Source organism: Sander lucioperca, chromosome 18, assembly GCF_008315115.2.
Source record: "Sander lucioperca isolate FBNREF2018 chromosome 18, SLUC_FBN_1.2, whole genome shotgun sequence".
NCBI lineage: Eukaryota > Metazoa > Chordata > Actinopteri > Perciformes > Percidae > Sander > Sander lucioperca.
In genome coordinates this window covers 24,723,397-24,741,239 of record NC_050190.1, presented here as the reverse complement: position 1 = coordinate 24,741,239, position 17,843 = coordinate 24,723,397, and the positions used below count along the sequence as shown (strand labels likewise).

The window sequence follows — 17,843 nt, the reverse complement described above, 5'->3', positions numbered from 1 at the left end:
TGTAAACTCTCGACGCAGACACAGGTACGCACAGCCAATCACGTAACACGCTTTCAGTTCCGTGTTTGAAGGTGTAGCAACACCCTTTCTTTCGCTGTCTATATGGCAACACCCACAACTGCAGTTCAGTTAACAACACTGACCAGGAAGTCTTTAGAAGCGCTGTACTGTCCCCCCCATGTTATTTTTGCAGGCTGCACACCGAACAAGGGTAGGCGAAGTCTATAATAAGCTTGTCATATTTGTTTGTGGTCCAAAAAAGCTAAAGTTGACCTGAAGTTCGAAGTGTTTTGTATTCTTTTGTTGCTTTTTAGTGGCTGTACTTTGGTCTTAAATCATGCAAAAACGTCGTCACAGACTCCAATGTTTCTTAAATCCTGCTGAGTCGTGGGGAAACACAGCATGTCAACTTATCTAGATATATCATAACTTAGTTGACTGAGAATAGTGATTCAGAACTATATCATATATCTATATCCACACAAAAAAACTTTTGAAATAGGTTAAATAAGGCCTTAATCGAATCAGTTAGAAAACAGTTGGAAACACAAACCCCCGCAATAAATTTGTATCTGCAGCTGTCAATAACACCTGCTACAGTTGAGTCTGCTGGTTTCAGGTCGTTGTTTCCTGGCTTAAAATAAAAAAGCTCACATCTCTTTTTATGTCACACGCTCACATGTTGAAAGCAGTTTTTGTAATTACGTCGTGTATAAGCTATTCAGTAGCTATCTTAAAACGTTGCCCTGCAGTAGGTCTGACGTCACATTTTTACACTTCTTAAAACAGTCTCAAAAGTATCAGTTTCTCGAAAAGGAAGAACTTGAATAACTTGTTTAGGGCTTTAATAGTTGATAGTTAGACATAGTTAATGGCTCATAATATTGTATATATTGGATAATTTGTCAAAAATAAATCAAGAATTGGTGGGTATTTAAGTCTGCATCTTCCTCAGGATGGACATTGGCAGACATAAACACCTCAGATTTGATTTTTTTGTCATTTTCCTCAGTTTAACACTAAAACACATAAGAAACCGCAAACTTTTTTGGAGGAATAAGTATGCTGGTATCTGTTTAAGTGTAGGCTACACTATTTAGAAAGTTTTTACCGCATTACCTTGCCATCAGACCAGGGCCGGCTCTAGCCCATTGGCTGCCCTAAGCGATACTGAGATTTGCATGTAATCATTCTGATATACATTATAGGTACAATATATTTTATGTATTATACTGTACATTTATATTTGATATATGAACAACAGGCAATATAATGGTCTCAGAACATTTTTTATTTTTAGTAACTTTGGAACTTTACAAACTGCAACAACAACTGAATTAGCCATGTGGCTTTAATGTGCCCCTCATTTATACATTCTGCGCTGTCCCTGCCAAATAAATGAAAATAAGATTTATCCTACGTCCATGCTATCGTTTGGGAAAGGTGAAATCTGGATTGGTATGATATGGTCCTCTACTGACTAATTCAGTCCTCACTGTGTCAGACAGGGTTGGCCAGTCAGCAGGATCAATAGGTTCTCCCCTGACGGACTCATGGATATCAGAACTTGTTGTGGAGGATAGGGTGTCTGCAGGCTGTAGTGTAGAAGCAGGGCCGGTTGTGTCTGTTGCTCCTTCACCTGAAGGCAAATACATACAATTGATGTTAATTTTTTAATACAGATACATGATGGCAATAGCAATACACTGACAGATTTTCTCTCTTGTTCATATGTTGAGATTTATCACTGATCTTGTGAGTCATAATATGACAGGCAGTAAATACATCTAAATCATAATTTTTTTTTAACAAGATCAGTGGTGTTTAATGGAGTGAACAATTATTAAAACATTTGAAATTGGCATTAGGTGTAAATAAATCATTGTTCTGTAAGCTTTTAAGTGTAAAGCAAAATAAAGATTATTAAATAGACTTACCTGTTGCAGGCTCTGTGTCCCAGGTCTGTGTTTCACTGGTTGCTGTGCTAGGTGTGATCCTAGATGTCCCTTCACCTGCAGTTGTATTGAAGCACAGAGTATAACCAGATCAGTGGAATTCAATAAAATTAATGAAACGATCGAGAATGAGGTTGAAAGTCGTAGTTTTACAATTAATGGAAGTGTGAGGTCACATTTTGAGTGTATTTACATAATCTTGAACTATAACAGATGATTATAGCTTTATTAATATGCATTTATAGCCCACTACTACTTCTACTACTAAAACTATTACTACCACCCATAACTATAATAAATAAATAATAAATAAATAAACAAACTTACAAGGCTCAGAGAGAGGTGGACCTGGGGGATCAGCTGAGCTTTCTTCAGGAGGTGAGGATCTCTGCAAAAATGTCTGGAGTGCATCTGGACATTTAAAAAAAAAAATTAGCTAGTGCTAGCTAGCTAGCTTCTACCAGCAATGAAACGCCAACCATTAACAGTCACAGAAAACACAATTTTGATTAAACTTTAGAACTAATGTCTGAGATGAAAATACATACCTCTATACTGGGCTTTCTTCTCCTCCTCATCCTCTTCGTTTTCGTCCCTGTGCACCACTTTGGACCTTTTCATTTTGAGAATTAATATTCTAACTAACGTTAGCTTGATCGAGTGTGCCCATTGCTTTGCAACGCAATGGGCACTGCGGTGCTTAATCTATGCTCTCTTTAAAGCCACCAGACTTCTTTGACAAAAACTGTAATTTTATCTTGCAGAACACAGGAGTTGCTGTTCCGCTGCCTCGATCCGTTAGTTTGTTTATAGTATTGTGTGACTTTGGTGTTTTAAAATGGTTAGGAACAAAGAAACAAACTAACTGAGGCGGTAAGGTTAAGTGGTGAAAATATTCTAAATAGAGTGTTCACTTAAAAAGACACTGATTTGTTTAGGTGGTTCTTTTTTTAGGTGGCTAACATATGTTTAGCTGCTGCTGCTGTTTAGCTTCTGTGCTGGGACTCCTGTCTGCTTCTCCAAACTGGGGTAATACACTAATAATACTCTACTTTAGGTAATACACTGACCATGAATAAGTAGGCCTACCTCATACAATCCCATTTCAAATCTTACTAATTTACTAACAGGGGGAAAATCTGTAATAAATTGCAACCCTACAAACTGAACAATAAACCGTAACAAAATATATACATTTTGTAAACCCTGACTTTAAACGTATAATGTGGCCTAAAGACTCTCAGTGTGTCTTATAGTAAATAAATAATAACTAAAATTAGTGTCTTTCTGTTAAATCTATTTCCAGTGATGTTAATGTTTCAAAATGAGTAAGAGGAAACTGAAAGTGATCAGTGGTGCGACAGCTGTCAAGAGCCGCAGACTGACAGCTGTGGGTATGGAAGATGCACCAGATGATAGGAAGCATCAGAGACCTTCCTCCAGCAGCCTCACTCCCTCTGCCACAGTGAGTCATTTCCCCCCATCAAGCACAAATTCTTTGTCCTTACTAATCTCTCCAGCTCATTAACAGTTGAATATTGTTTGCTACATGTATTTTTAGGGAGATATTGGCGTCATTGAGAGTATCACTCTCAAGAATTTCATGTGTCACCATTTGCTCGGTCCGTTCCAGTTTGGGTCCAATGTGAATTTTATCGTTGGCAACAATGGAAGTAAGAACCGGGTTTCTAAATATCATGTGATCTTCTGTTGTCTTTGGTTTGTGTGTCACAGTATTTACTCCTTCAAAACCAAGGCAACTTGATAATCTGTTTTTCCTTGGTGAAATAAATAAGACTGTATTTGATTTTAACAAAGAGGAGTGTACTGTAACCGTAACTGTTGTGTATTAGTATAGAATATATATTCTTCCATTTACTCTAATAGTTTGGTTTGTAAAATGTCAAAATTCACCTTTCCCTCGTTTCCTGTCATGTCTCTACTATAGCTATCTAATAAAGGCATACAAATGGCCCCCCAAAAATAATATTAATATAAATCTCCACAAGTGAAAAGCTGGATCTGGGGAATATTTGGGTTTTGCTTGAAAAATTACAACGATTAACCGATTATCAATCTTTTATGAATTTTTTTTGTCAATCCACTAACCAATGAATCAACTAATCGTTTCGGCTCTAATTAGGGTTGTCCCCTCTAGGTAGATCATTAGAATAATTAGTGTCTGAATAAGATGTTTTCAGTCAGTTTGTTGTTTTTATGGGGATCTATTCGTTGCATCATAGTAATATTACACACAGATAGATTTTATTTAAATTTGTATTGGGATCACAGTTAGTTTCCATAATACAGCACAATACGTTTACACGTTTTATATAGAAAAAAAAATACAATAAACTAATAGATAAGTTATTTAAATAAGTATATATTGAACGTAAATAAGGAATAAATAAAAAAAAGATTATAGTGCCTTGTTTTTGATTGGGCATTATATATTTAAAGATGCTTTTGCATAAATGAATGCATCTGCAGAGAGAAAATAACACACTATCTATGTATTTATTTACATAAAATGTTTAGTTTTGCCTTTGAGCCAGTTTAGTCTGTGGTTTGCTTTCCATGCAGTGATTGAATCCCTTGTCTTTGTTGTTTCTAATTTGATTCCCAGGTGGGAAAAGTGCAATCCTGACTGCTTTGATTGTAGGCCTCGGTGGAAAAGCCACTGTCACAAACAGAGGAGCGTCTCTGAAGGATTTTGTGAAGACCAATGAGAAGTAAGTCACAATGTTACACCCAGTGAGAAAGATTCCTTAAAGACAAATAAATCACTATCCTTAAAATGCTGCCGGAAACGCTGTAATTTGGTCCTACCGTACTACAACAGTATTATCTGCTCTCTAGTGCTGCAGATATAACAATAAAGCTGAAAAACAGAGGACCAGATGCTTATAAAAGGGACGTCTACGGCGACTGTATCTCTATCGAGCACCGGATCTTCAGTGATGGATCTCGAAACTGCAGACTGAAGAGCAAATCAGGTTAGTTTTCCTGAGTTACAGATAATGTCCAAGTTTTATATAACCTTTCCAAAATGTCAGATACACCACACACTCTTAGGAGAGAAGACAAAACACTTCAATCAGATCTTCATCCCTCCAATCTGTAAACAGTCTTTACTCTCAGTTGGGAACATTCCATTTTATATGCATGACACTGTTGAATGTAAATGTGAGACGTATTTAAATTCACACTTGGACTGATGTTTTTTACAAGTTGTAAATGTCACTGAGTTATTTTGTAAGTAAGGGGTATCTGCGTGGTGTCACTGACTCACCTCAGACTCTGCATGGTTTGCGTTTGGATAGTCTATATCCACGACGTTCCACTTCCGGGATTGCTCTGCTTCCGTCGGAAATTCCACCGGATGTCCCTCTTTTCGGCTGTACACGTTCCACCAAAACAAGTTCCTTCCCAAGGCTCCGTCTGGCGTTTAGCGTCGCCCAAAACGATTGTGATTGGTTTAAAAAAATTGGCAATAAACCAGAGCACGTTTTTCTCCCATCCTGGAATGCTGTGTGGACTTGCCAGACCCTCCTCCTCAGCACTGTGGAGGAAGGTCTGGCAATGCCAGACTAGCGTTTTCGAAAGACGACGACTGCCTCTGGGACCACTGCGGTGCTTAATTGGCTCCATTCCGTCGGCTTTTACCCAGGAAACGCGTGTTCATGTCCCGGTAGTACTACTTAAGGAGACTGGTGTTTTAATCCAAACCACAGTCTATTGTCTTTTTGTCTTTTCTTTTCTTTTCTTTTTTTGATTTTTATTTGTTTTTCTTTTCTGACAAAACAATTACAAGCCACATACACATACACACAATCTTTTTTTCTAATCTTAACTAGTCGTTTTGGTGCCTAAACGTAACGTTTTCCGGTGTTTATGACTGGTATCTCACGGTGACCACGGTGACAGTAGCAATGTTGTGCCACTGAGTTTCATGCAACTTACATTCTCATCTCAGATTTGAACCACATTAATTGTCTTCTTTCTTGCATTTCAGGACAACTTATCTCAAACAAGAAGGAGGAGCTGACCAGCATTTTGGACCACTTTAACATCCAGGTACTAACACTGTACAGCTCTTTTAAGTTTAAAATGGACACATTTTACATATTACTTATCGTAAATTTCTATTTTATATTTATGATTCTTGACTCTTGCAGAACTTATTTTTTCTTCTCTCTTACTGCGTTTATTGCTAACTGTTTTGTAGCGAAATTCCTTGTATGTGAAAAGCCACTTGGGAATAAACCTGTTTCTGATTCTGGAAAAAAATCATAAAATTTCTTTTGTTCTGCAACTTTTTAACTTCCAGTGAATGCACTCATTTCATTTTCTGACATTTTAAATGTAGTAACTGCAACATAAATATACCTGAAAGCCTCAGCAGAACATTTGTTTTGTGTATTCCAGTTGGATAACCCGGTGTCCATTCTCAACCAAGAAATGAGTAAACAGTTCCTGCATTCAAAAAGTGAATCAGACAAGTATAAGGTGCACCATCGCCATTTTTATTCATGAGCTTCAAATCTTAAAATAACATCTGTATTGAGAGAAGTTACCTTGATCATATTGAAATGAATGTTTCTGGCCTCTTTTCTGCACTTGTCGTTTGTAGTTCTTCATGAAAGCAACTCTGCTGGAACAGATGAGGAGAGATTACGTCCACATCAAGCTCACTAAAACAGTAACACGACAGCAGGTTGAGAGACAGGAGGAGGTACTGTATTTATGATTTATCACATCAGCTCTTTCAGCATCAGTTCAGTGATTTACAGAATTACATTCTTGATGTTGTCAAGCAAGACATTTTTATTGAGATTGGAAAATGTCTATATTTACTTGAGGTATTAGGGCTGCAAGATATGAGAAAAATATCTAATTAGGATTATTTTGACTGATATTGCAATTGATATATGATTCACGATATTGGAAGGAATGATCATTTTTGTATCATTATTCTCCTTTTCTTTGAAAAATATTAAAAGTAAAAACATTAAAATGATTATAGTGTGATTTATGCGAGGATCTGTGCCAAACAAAGATATTTTCTTTAGTCTGTAGGATACGATTTGCAGACCGGGATGTCTCTGCAGCACTCAAAATACTTAATTCAGAATGGTTTGACACATATTGTGCCCTTAACAAATATTGTGCAGCCCTAGAAGGTATGGTGTTTATTTTTAGTTTATCTTAAGTTTAAGCGCTTCATGTGCTACAGATCATCTCCGAGTACTGATCTCAAAACAAGTTCTTTGGCTTCCTCCTGTGTCCCATTCCATTTATTTCGTTGGTTGTACAATGGATCCTGCTTGTTTTATCAATTTTCTTGTTCTTCTTCCCATAAAGCACTTTGTAACTTCTATTTTGAAACGTGTTTACATAGATAAAGTTAATCTCTTGGTTGCCTGTTGATTAGTTTGTGCATGAAGAATTTAACATGTACGGTATATTCTATAAGAGCCAAAGAAAATCTAGTCATTAAAGCTCTCGCACATTTTTGTCTTCAGTCTCTCAAGGACCTGAAGCAAGAGTTTCTGCAGAAGAAAGAGAGGTATGAAAAATTGCCGTCCTTCAGTGAGATAAAGGTGGTTTTGGAGAATCTGAAGAAAGCAATGGCCTGGTGTTTGGTAAGAGTTCATCACTGTTTCTTTCAAAACAGAGCAAAACATGTATTTATTATAAATTCTAAAGAGTGTGTAGGAAGTATGACAAGAAAGAAGAAACTTAATTAAATGATCCATTTTCTTTTTTCTCTCACACTTTTCAATGAGATAAATGTAGTCGTTTTATCACTCTCAGGTCAAAGAGAAGGAGCAGTTGGTACAGCAGTTAAAGGAGGACGTTGAAAATGAAGCCAATAATTACAAACATCAGGAGAACCTTCAGCTCTGTCAGGTGCGTCATAAGTGCTCCTGTTCTGTTGTTGCCCTTCTTCAAACCTTCAAACCTTCGCCATCATATGAACCGGCTGCCCTTAAAGCTATAGTGCACAATTGCTGAACAGACAAGACAAGACAAGACAAGACAATTGTGATTATTTTGACTAATATACTGATATGATTCTCAATATTGGAGGAAATGATAATTTTTGTATCATTATTCTTATTGTCATTGAAAAATAATGAAATTTAAAAAAATGATTATAGTATGGTTTTTGTGAGCTGTACCAAACAAAGATTTTTTCTTTAGTCTGTAGGATACGATTTGTAGGCTGGGACGTCTGCACCACAATACTTAATTCAGAATGGTTTGACACATATTTTGCCTTTAACAAATAATTGTAATATATATGTTTACAAAATGGTGTAGTCTGGCAACTTTCACGCGCAGCAGCTCGAGTGATGCGTTTAACGTCACCGCTGACAAAGGACAGCAGCAGTGTTTAACTTTGGAGACGAAGAGGACATAAACATTACAAGATAGATACCTCTTCTGAAGAGTCCATCGTGTTTTTTTTAATCCTCTGTGTCCTCCTTGGTTACAAGCAACTGTGTGGAGGAGGGGTGGGGGGGAGCGCGATCACGCAAGGCTTGCGTCATGTGGATGCTTCGACAGTGTTGTTGTCATTACTTAGAATTCCTCATGGGGGTCGACAGAAACTACGCACTGTAGCTTTAAAAAAAACAACTTGGACGTAATTGATTTTCAGACGTCGTCTTTAAAGATTAATTTGCTCTTTTTCTTATCTTTACACAGACTAAGGTCACACAAGTAGAAAAGAAGCTTCAGTGCATCAAAAGCAGAGTTACCAGCATGAAAAAGGAACAAGAGTCTCTATCAAAGGACAATCTGAATTTGAAAGAGCAAGTGAAGGCAATCAGCAAAGCTCACAAGGAACAGGAGGTACTGACTGGGGAATATGATAACCTAATATACCAAGTGTACATCATTTACATTGGTTAAAGTGGCATGATCTTTTCCCATAGCTCGTTTATTTTCGGGCGCTGAACAAACTCAAACAGTCAGAGCAGGAGCAAAACCTTCTCGAGGAGAAAATTAAAAAGGCAAAAACAAGGTAGGGGAGTACAAAGGTTAACTGACATCTTTACCGTCATACAAATACATACATTCAGTTGAAATGTTATTCTTTCCTCACTGTGTTTTAGTGCAAGCCTGAACAACGAGGAAGAGACGGAATATAGTGCACAGCAGAAGAAAATATCCAGTCTGAAAGAGCAGCTTGCAGAGCTTGAGAAAAAGTGCTCCCAGCTGAATGACGAGATCAAAAACAAACATCAGGCACTTTACAAAGGAAAGGAGGAAAGGGACAAGCTGAGGTATAAGAATATGATATTTGCTTTCACATCAATTGAATCAAACTTGAGTGAGAGCCCAGTTTATCTGCAGTGCAGTGAAATGTCCCCATCAAGGTCTGTTCCTGTTGACTAGATTGGAGGAAAGAAACATCCAGGTTTTGTACGAGTCCAAACTGAGGAGGAAGAATCAGGTCCTCGCCAGTCGATCAAACAAACTGAAGCGGTTTGGAGATCACGTACCCGACCTGCTGGGTGCAATTGCTGAGGCGTACGCCACAGGGCGCTTTCTCAAGAGACCCGTTGGTCCGATAGGTGACTTTCTTTTTTTAGTGTTTTGCTGGCTTGACTTCCAATCTGCATTACTTAGTACTTAAATAAATAGTTTGACATTTTGGAACATATGCTTATTTGCTTCTTTGCTGAGAGTTAAATGAAAAGATCAATATCACTCTCATGTCTTTCTGTTCAATATGAAGCAAAAGCCAGCAGACTGTTAGCTTAGCTTAGCATAAAGACTGGAAATTGGGGAAAACAGCTAGCCTGACTATGTCCAGAGGTAACAAAATCTGTCTACTAGCACCTCTAAAGCGTGCTAATTAGCACTTCTTATCTTGTTTGTTTAATCCGTACAAAAAGTGATATAAAAGTAACATGTTGTAGTAGTACGGGGGACTTTGAGCTGAATTATTTATTGACCGGGAGCAGTATCTTCCTCAGTAACTTCCTAGCTGCTTCCAAAGTCACTTATTTGATATGTCCTGGCTCCTTGATCGAACCGGAAGTCGCTCTGGCCCTCTTTCGGTAAGGCTGTCTCGAAGCTCTTATTCTTGCCTTGAGGAACGCGGATCGAGGCTTGAGGAGGGATCTCTGAGGAGCTATGAGCAAGGACACACAAGAGCAGCCTTCCTGGAAGCCGTGCAGCTGAAAGCCATTGCTAACTCCACCCATAGAGCTGATGAATTCACGTGACGCTTCAGAGGAAAGGACGTCTCACCCCCTTTAAAAACACATTTCCTCGTTTCCTCTCTGCTTGCATTATTTCCTCAAATCTGCTCCAATGCTTCCCCGGTGGGACGGACTAAGACACGAGGATGGGAAGCAAGTGAAAGAAACGTGGATGCAATTTAAGGACCTGGGACGTACCCCTTCAGTCTGGTTGCCTTGGATAGAGCCATGCTAGCTGTTTTCCCCATTTCCAGTCTTTACGCTCGGCTACGCTAACCGGCTGCTGACTCCTGCCTCACATTGGTTTGAGAGTCAAATTTCTCATCTAAATCCTGTCAAGAAAGCTAATGAAAGTGTTTTTCCAAAATGTCAAACTTTAAACTGAATAATTTGCTCTTTCATCTGTAAAAGTGTCATTGAAACAGATGAATTAAATGACCCACTATCCTTTAAAAATGGCAATATAGATTATTGATGGTTACTTTCAGTTCATACATTTGCAGTGAAAAATTCAGTTAAATTGTACATATTGTTGTTACACAGTGTGTTTTTGCTCTCAGGGGCGTGCATCAGTTTGAAGGATCCCATGTTGGCTGTAGCCGTGGAGTGCTGTTTGCGGAGCTTTATGAAGGCTTTCTGCTGTGACAACTACAAAGACGAGGCGGTCCTGCAGGAGCTGATGTCTCAATATTACCCAAGGGGCAACAGGCCGCAGATCATTGTCAGCCCATTCTCTGAAAAAGTTTACAACATTCACGGACGGTCAGCAGCAGCAGCAGCATTTCAGATTTCTTGATATATATTTTTTTTTTTCTGACACATTTTAAAGCTACATTTAGTTTTTCTTCTCCTATTGTTTTGTAGGAAAGCACATAATCAAGAATATCCGTCTGTGCTGGACATAATCACAGCGTCAAGCCCCGTCATTATCAACTGCCTGATTGATATGAGGGGGATAGAATCCATTCTCATAATCAGAGTAAGTGTGTGCACTAATGCCTGTTGATGCTGATTGTCGCACATAGAGTTGTTTTAAGATTGATGAAGTATCTGACTTGTGTTTTATCATAGGAAAAAGACAAAGCGAGGAGAGTCATGCAGCAAGGCCGGCCTCCTAAAAACTGTCGTGAAGCCTTCACTGTGGAGGGAGATCAGGTGTACCCGAACCGTTATTACACCTCCGACATCAGCATGGCCAAATACCTTGGCGGGGATCTGGAGTCTGAAATAAGGTAACAAAGCTATTTTTTATGTCACTTAATATGCAAAAAACATAATCTGTGAAAAAAGGAGAAGAGAAAAAATTCCAAGTATACATACATATTTACAATACATATTTACAATATTTAATTAATACTTAATTTAATTTGTTATTTTGTTTTATACTTGTTAGTGTGTTATGTTTTCTTTTTTCCGTTGTGTCATGAAATATTAGCATATTACAAGTTGAATAGAATAACAAAAGATCTGTGAGTGGATTTTGAATGAAAACTATTTTAACCCTTTGACCTTTCGTTTACATTTTGAAATAAGTTTATTTTAAGGATCAGTTCAACAGTCGGGAAAATACACTTATTTGCTTTTGTGCCGAGAGTTAGATGAGAAGTTTGATACCACTTTCATGCCTGTTCAGTAAATATAAGGCAACAGCCATCAGCGGTTAGCTTAGCTTAGCATAATGATTGGAAACAGGGGGTAACTGCTAGCCTGGCTCTGTCCAGAGGAAGCTCAACTCTGAAGCTCACTCATTAACATGCTTTATGGTGTTTGTTTAATCCGAGCCAGGCTAGCTGTTTCCCCCAGTTACCAGTCTTTATGCTAAGTTAAGATAACCAATATGCCTTTTTGTTTAATGTACAGACATGAGAGTGGTATACATCTTCTTGTCTAAGTCTCTGCAAGAAAGCAAACAAGCATATTTCCCAAAATAGCAAACTATTCCCTTAAGTTAAGAAACACTGCATGATATTCTCGACATTATCTTATGTTTAAAGTGCTTACACTGAGTGAAATACTTTATTTTTATACAGTAGCTTTACTCTTGTGTCAAATGGGAATGTGTTCTGCTTGGCTGTCCAGCAGAGTTTGTAAGATTTATAAGCTTTCAGAAGAGGTGTATTGTGACTCTTGTTTTCTCAAATGTGGTAAACTTGCGACTATGTGGAGTTGTGATATGAGATTTAAAAAAAAAAAAAAAAAATCTATGCTTCCTGTCCCAGTATGCTGGAGTCTGACCTGGAGAATCACCAGGCTCAGCTGTCCAGGTTTCAGCTCCACGTCACCTCTGTGACGGAGGACATCGTGAGCATGGAGAGCGAGCTGAACAGCACCATCATGACCCTGAAGAAGACTCTGGTCAGTGAACCGCACTCTCGCAGGATGTGCACCAGCAGCTGGTTTCACTTAACAGAAATGCTGTTGGCTTCACATTTCAGTCTTCTCTTCTGACTCGGTGCATTTGCATTTGTATCCCTCCTGTTGTTGCTCTCTCTCTGCTTCTTTTTCTTTTTTCTGAGGGGAAGATTGATTATAATGATTAGGGCTGCACGATATGAGGAAAACATGCGATAACGTTGTGATAACCATATTACTTGCGATTAATAGAAAATAGTTATTAAAGAGTACTCAGGTCTGCATTTCTGCTGCTTTCAGTATTCTGCTAAAATACAACAAATTGCTTGTTGAATTTAAAAAAATGAAAGGAAATCATTTCCAACATTCTTTAATTAAACAAATTGAACCATTAAAAACAAAACAGTTACATTTTAAAGCACAGTTACATTTTAAAGCACAGTTTTCTACAGATATACACACAGAAATCCTGAGTGTCTTGCCTGTCGCAATGTGTTTATTGCGGCAGTTGATATCGCGATGACGATAAAAAAACGATATATTGTGCAGCCCTAATTTCGATGCCGTGCGTGATTATTTGAAACAACAAATTCAGTTCTCTTTCATGTTTTCAATGCAGGTCTCTGTGAATCAAGTCAAGGCGACAATAACCGAGCTGGAGAATGCTGGCGAGGAGCACATCGATGACATCAGCTCCTTGGTGATCATTTTGTTTTTAGTTGTGCCCCCTTTCCAAACAGACATAAATCCTACCACATGTTGTGTAAATCTTGTCTTAACATTCTTGAAATGTGGCCGGGTTGGCTCAGTGGGTGGAGCAGGCGCAAATATACTGAGAGGTTTATGCCTCGACGCAGAGGTCCAGGGTTCGAATCTGACCTGTGACGATTTCCTGCATGTCTTCCCCCTCTCTCTCCCCTTTCTCACCTAGCTGTCCTGTCAAAAATTAAAGGTGGAAAAGCCCAAAAAATAATCTTTTAAAAAAAAAACATACTTCTTGCAGGAAGAAGTTGCCCATGAGAACCGACAGAAGATCGAGGCAGAAAAGCAGACCGTTCATGAGGCAAAGACGGAGCTCGACAATCATCAGAAAACAACAGAGGACATCGAGTCCAAGTACTCCTCTGTTAGAGATCGGATTGATCAGCTTTCTGAAGACACGGAGCCGTTAATGGTGCAGTAGAGCATTGTTGTATCACTTTGTTTAGAGGTTAAAAATATTTTTTTGAAATTTAAAAGATGCTGCTGTTGCAGGTGCTTTTTCAATTTGACAACACTGTTATTCTTTTGGAGGATGTGAGCTGTAGTGATAGTGAGATTGATTATTATTGTTTGTTGAACTCGAAAGGATGAGCAGCTGAAGCTGGAGGCTGAGTGTGCCAAACACAAACGAACCCTTAAGATTTTAGAAAACAAGCTGAAGGCTCATGAAGACAACATCCAAGCTATGAGAAGTGACCTCTCCCAAAGAGAAGAAGAGTTACAGGTAACAAGAGCTGCTCCTGATTTGTTCCACAGATTACCATCAGCTGTTTTTGTTGACCTCATGCATATATATTTGAGGCTTCTTTTAGCCGCATAGGTTCTATAGATTATTAGCTATACTAAGCTGTACAGATCAGCTAGCAGTTAGTAAACCAAACAAACAAACAAAGGTAAAGAACAAACAAAGAGATGATTTTCAGTTTACTGTCAGATTGTCATCAAAGCTCACGTGTGATGGCAGGAATATGTGGCCAAAGCCACAGAGATCAGTCCTGAGCGGCAGCAGGTGACCCGCAGCCCCAAGAGCATCGACACCGAGATCACTCGGCTGCAGAAGAAACTCAAGGTGTACGAGAGCAACCACGGCGAGCACGAGCATGTGGTCAGGTGAGAAATCACACGCTTTCTATTAACAGAGGTGTTACGTCCGAGTGAAAACAGAATCATTTTAGCTGTATTTAGTACAAAACAGAAACATTATGAAAGCCAGTGTCGTAGTCGAGTCACCAACTGCCGAGTCCGTGTCAAGTCTCGGGTCTCCAGTGTTTCGGGTCCAAGTCAGAGTCACCAAAGAAGAGTCCGGGTCAAGTCACCATTACCTGAGTTTTAGTCCGAGTCGAATCTCGAGTCCAGGACTTGAGTACTCCATCACTGCCTATTACACATAAAAGTAGTCAGAAACTTCATCCAATTTCCGAGTCCAATCTCATGAATGCTCAAGTTCGATTTCATAAATCCTCGAGTCTAATTCCAAGTCATCAGTGGGCACTTCCAAGTCGAGTCACAAGTCCAGAGAATAGCGACTCGAGTACGAGTCCAGGACTCGAGTACTCCATCACTGGTGAGAGCTGTAATCACAAGTTACTTTACAAATAACGGTGAGCTCAAAATGTGATGTGCTATTATTGATTACTAACTACCCAACAGTTTATAAAATGAAGGAGCTCTATCTCACCCAACTATACATTAATGAAATGCTGCTTACACATTACTGCACCAGTAATATGTACTACATATAAACAAAATTAAATTTTATGACTTTTTATACTTTTTGTACACTTTTTGCTGATGTGTATTAAGTAACATTTTTAATGCAGAACTTTTACTTGTAATGCAGTATTTTTACAGTGTGGAATTTTTACTTTTACTTAAGTAAAGGATCTAAATAATACCCGATATAAATTATTTCTCCACTCATGACTGCAGCGTACGTGATCTTTGCAGGCCAGCTAAGCTAATTAGCTATCTTAGATCCTTTACTGTTTGTAGCAAGACTTTTTAGTTTGTCTTAGTTAGTTGAAGAGTCAGAGGAGCCTTCTAGCTTCCTTCTGTCTTATTTTAAAGAGATTTCTTCCGCCACTGACAGTTTTTCCTACTTTATACTTCAATCCGATCTGCCCGTTGGGCATCTCCAAATCATCTTCTGGCCTCGTTTTACACCTGCACACTGAAGGCTGGAATCAGACAAATGTAGGCTCTGTCATGTTCTGCCCTCATTAGGGAGTACGCTGAGGCCCTCACTCTCTACAAAGAGAAAACCAACCAAGTGAGAGATCTGCGGAGGTTCATTGATCGACTCGACAGCATCATGTCAGACAGGCAGTGCAGATACAAAACAATGCGTAGGTAAATGCTGGTCTACTAAGTTTGAAAAACAATCCACAAATACATTGTATTGTAGTGTTTAGCTGGCAGTGTAAAGTCCAGCTTTTGTCTTCTTCTTCTTCTGCTTCTTAAAGGTCCCTCTCGGTCAGATGCAAGTTATACTTCAATAACTTTCTGATAAAGATGAACTGCTGTGGCTCTATGATTTTTGATCACAACAATGAGACACTATCAATCTCGGTAAGTCTATTTTATCTGTTTTTTAAAATATAATAAATTATTTTGAAAATTTGTTCTGTTTGTTTTACAGCATTTATTGTGTAGCACATTTGATGTGTGTTTTATTTAATAATGGAAATAGAATCAATGAGTATTTTTAAATGCATATTACAGTTATACCAAATCACATTATATTGAAGCTAAAAGACGGTGTTAAGTGACCTAAACACAGTTACATTTTAAAGGTATCCTGGTGACCATGTAAGTGCAACAAACTCAGTTCAAGTGCATATATCACACCTCCTCTATCTCCCATCATTTCCTGTCTCTATTCATAAATGACCCAAAAATGTCTGAAACAAAAAACTGGAACTTGCAACATGCAATTCCCTCTTCTTCTTTTTTGATTTATGAGAAAGTTACAAAAATATTCCTGCACACTGTCTAACTTACAAAGCTAAATTGAATAGCTGTCAACTTTCATCAGGCAAATGATGATTAATTTTTTATTTATTTTTTGCCGATGAAGGTCTAGTAGTACCGAAACGTTGCCAGCTATTACCTTTATCTTTGTTAGTTAGACAGAGTGCTGGACTTTCTTGGCAACTTTTGACCTACTCGTCCCCTTCCGACGAACCTGTCTTAAGTTATAGATGTTCAAAGTATTTTTCTGTTCTTATTTATGAAAAAAATAAATAAAATACAAGTAATACACAAACCTGTTGTGGCACACATGAAGGTGACACCTCCGGGAAGGGAGGATAATGGTGCGAGTGACATGAGGTCGCTGTCTGGTGGTGAACGCTCCTTCTCCACCGTTTGCTTCATGCTCTCCCTGTGGGAGATCACCGAATCACCTTTCAGATGCCTCGATGAGTTCGACGTCTACATGGTGAGCGCGCAGAAATACCAGAAACACACACAATTTGTGTAAAAAGATGAATGAAAGTTTGGCTCTCACTCACTTTGATTAACTTTCTTTTTTCTTGTATGTAGGATATGCACAATCGCAGAATCTCTCTGGATCTCCTCCTGGAGTTGTCAGAGCGGCAGCACCTTCGACAGTTTATCTTCGTTACTCCCCTCACCACCAGGTGGCGCTCTTCTTGATGTTTGACTCTGTTGACATGCTGTCCTTTACATGCTGAACCATTAAATTTTACATAACTTTCACTATTACAATTTCGTTTCCTGTATGGAGGCTAAAGCATGCCATCGGATCAATTATAGATTTTTAAATTGTGTGTCCTAATTGTGACTAATTGCAATGAAAAACATTAAAGTAAATCTAATTCTAATTCTTCCAATAAAATTTTTATTTTAATTTTAAAATTATTTTAAAAATGTATTTTTAATGCATTTTTAACTGATTTGTGAATCGTTTTTAAAAATCTTTTAGAATTCTACTATTTGTTACTTACCAATAGCTCTTTCTATCATTATAAATTATTATTTCAATTATATAGAATTTAATAATTTGTTATTAGTCCTTTTTCAGTATATTTTTTTTGCATCATTTAAATACTAATTATAAATAAATAATTTGAATGATGTCTTAATTATCACGGTGCCACGCTGCAGCTGGCATATTCCTCTGCATATTTTGGCATTTCCTGTTGTCCCTCTTTGCCCTTACAAAGACTTTATTCACTGTGTCAGTAATGTTTGATGACTGATCAAATGTTATCTGTGGTTTGTGTCTTTCAGCCATTTGCCCAAAACCAACCTCATCAAAATCCACCAGCTTCAGGATCCAGAAGGAGATCGTAGTGAAGCGGTGGGTGACGATGTTTGAACTGAGATCCGGTGACAAAAACATAAAAAGTGACAAGACATAAATATGAATGTTCATGTGCTCACTGTATAATTCAGTGTTGCTGTATGTGTTGTAAATGTTATTTCACATTTGTTTGTTTTAGAGTAATATAGCAAATATTTGACATGATTATATGGTAATTATTATACATTATAATAATGATGAGATGAGTTTATCTCTAATGTGTTTCAT

General features: G+C 38.1%; 1 protein-coding gene across 3 annotated transcripts; it reads left to right on the top strand.

Annotated features, from left to right (window-relative positions):
- Positions 1-88: 88 nt before the first annotated feature.
- smc6 (structural maintenance of chromosomes 6) lies at positions 89-17,780 on the top strand. Of its 3 annotated transcripts, XM_031309810.2 has the most exons (27): positions 90-211; positions 3,262-3,420; positions 3,517-3,628; positions 4,582-4,687; positions 4,815-4,951; positions 5,971-6,032; positions 6,384-6,464; positions 6,589-6,690; positions 7,481-7,600; positions 7,773-7,868; positions 8,670-8,816; positions 8,900-8,988; positions 9,080-9,250; positions 9,363-9,541; positions 10,735-10,936; positions 11,039-11,153; positions 11,246-11,406; positions 12,394-12,529; positions 13,146-13,226; positions 13,530-13,700; positions 13,875-14,012; positions 14,253-14,398; positions 15,512-15,637; positions 15,751-15,856; positions 16,575-16,727; positions 16,832-16,929; positions 17,543-17,780. In XM_031309810.2, exons 2-27 carry the CDS (start codon positions 3,280-3,282, stop codon positions 17,628-17,630), a joined length of 3,264 nt encoding a protein of 1,087 aa, XP_031165670.1. In that variant the 5' UTR covers positions 90-211; positions 3,262-3,279; the 3' UTR covers positions 17,631-17,780. The 3 variants fall into 3 exon arrangements, 2 of the variants coding, with proteins under 2 accessions (XP_031165670.1, XP_035850397.1); XR_004106801.2 differs by lacking the exon at positions 17,543-17,780 and having other exon boundaries at positions 89-211; positions 15,512-15,633; XM_035994504.1 differs by lacking the exons at positions 90-211; positions 3,262-3,420; positions 3,517-3,628; positions 4,582-4,687 and having other exon boundaries at positions 4,820-4,951; positions 6,384-6,444.
- The last annotated feature ends 63 nt before the right edge of the window (positions 17,781-17,843 follow it).

Bases quoted from the DNA above. Each gene is read 5' to 3' on its own strand.
- smc6 (XM_031309810.2), top strand. From the start codon at position 3,280: ATGAGTAAGAGGAAACTGAAAGTGATCAGTGGTGCGACAGCTGTCAAG. The intron at 7,869-8,669 runs GTGCGTCATAAG...ATCTTTACACAG, and splicing joins AGAACCTTCAGCTCTGTCAG to ACTAAGGTCACACAAGTAGA. The intron at 14,399-15,511 runs GTGAGAAATCAC...TGCCCTCATTAG, and splicing joins GAGCACGAGCATGTGGTCAG to GGAGTACGCTGAGGCCCTCA.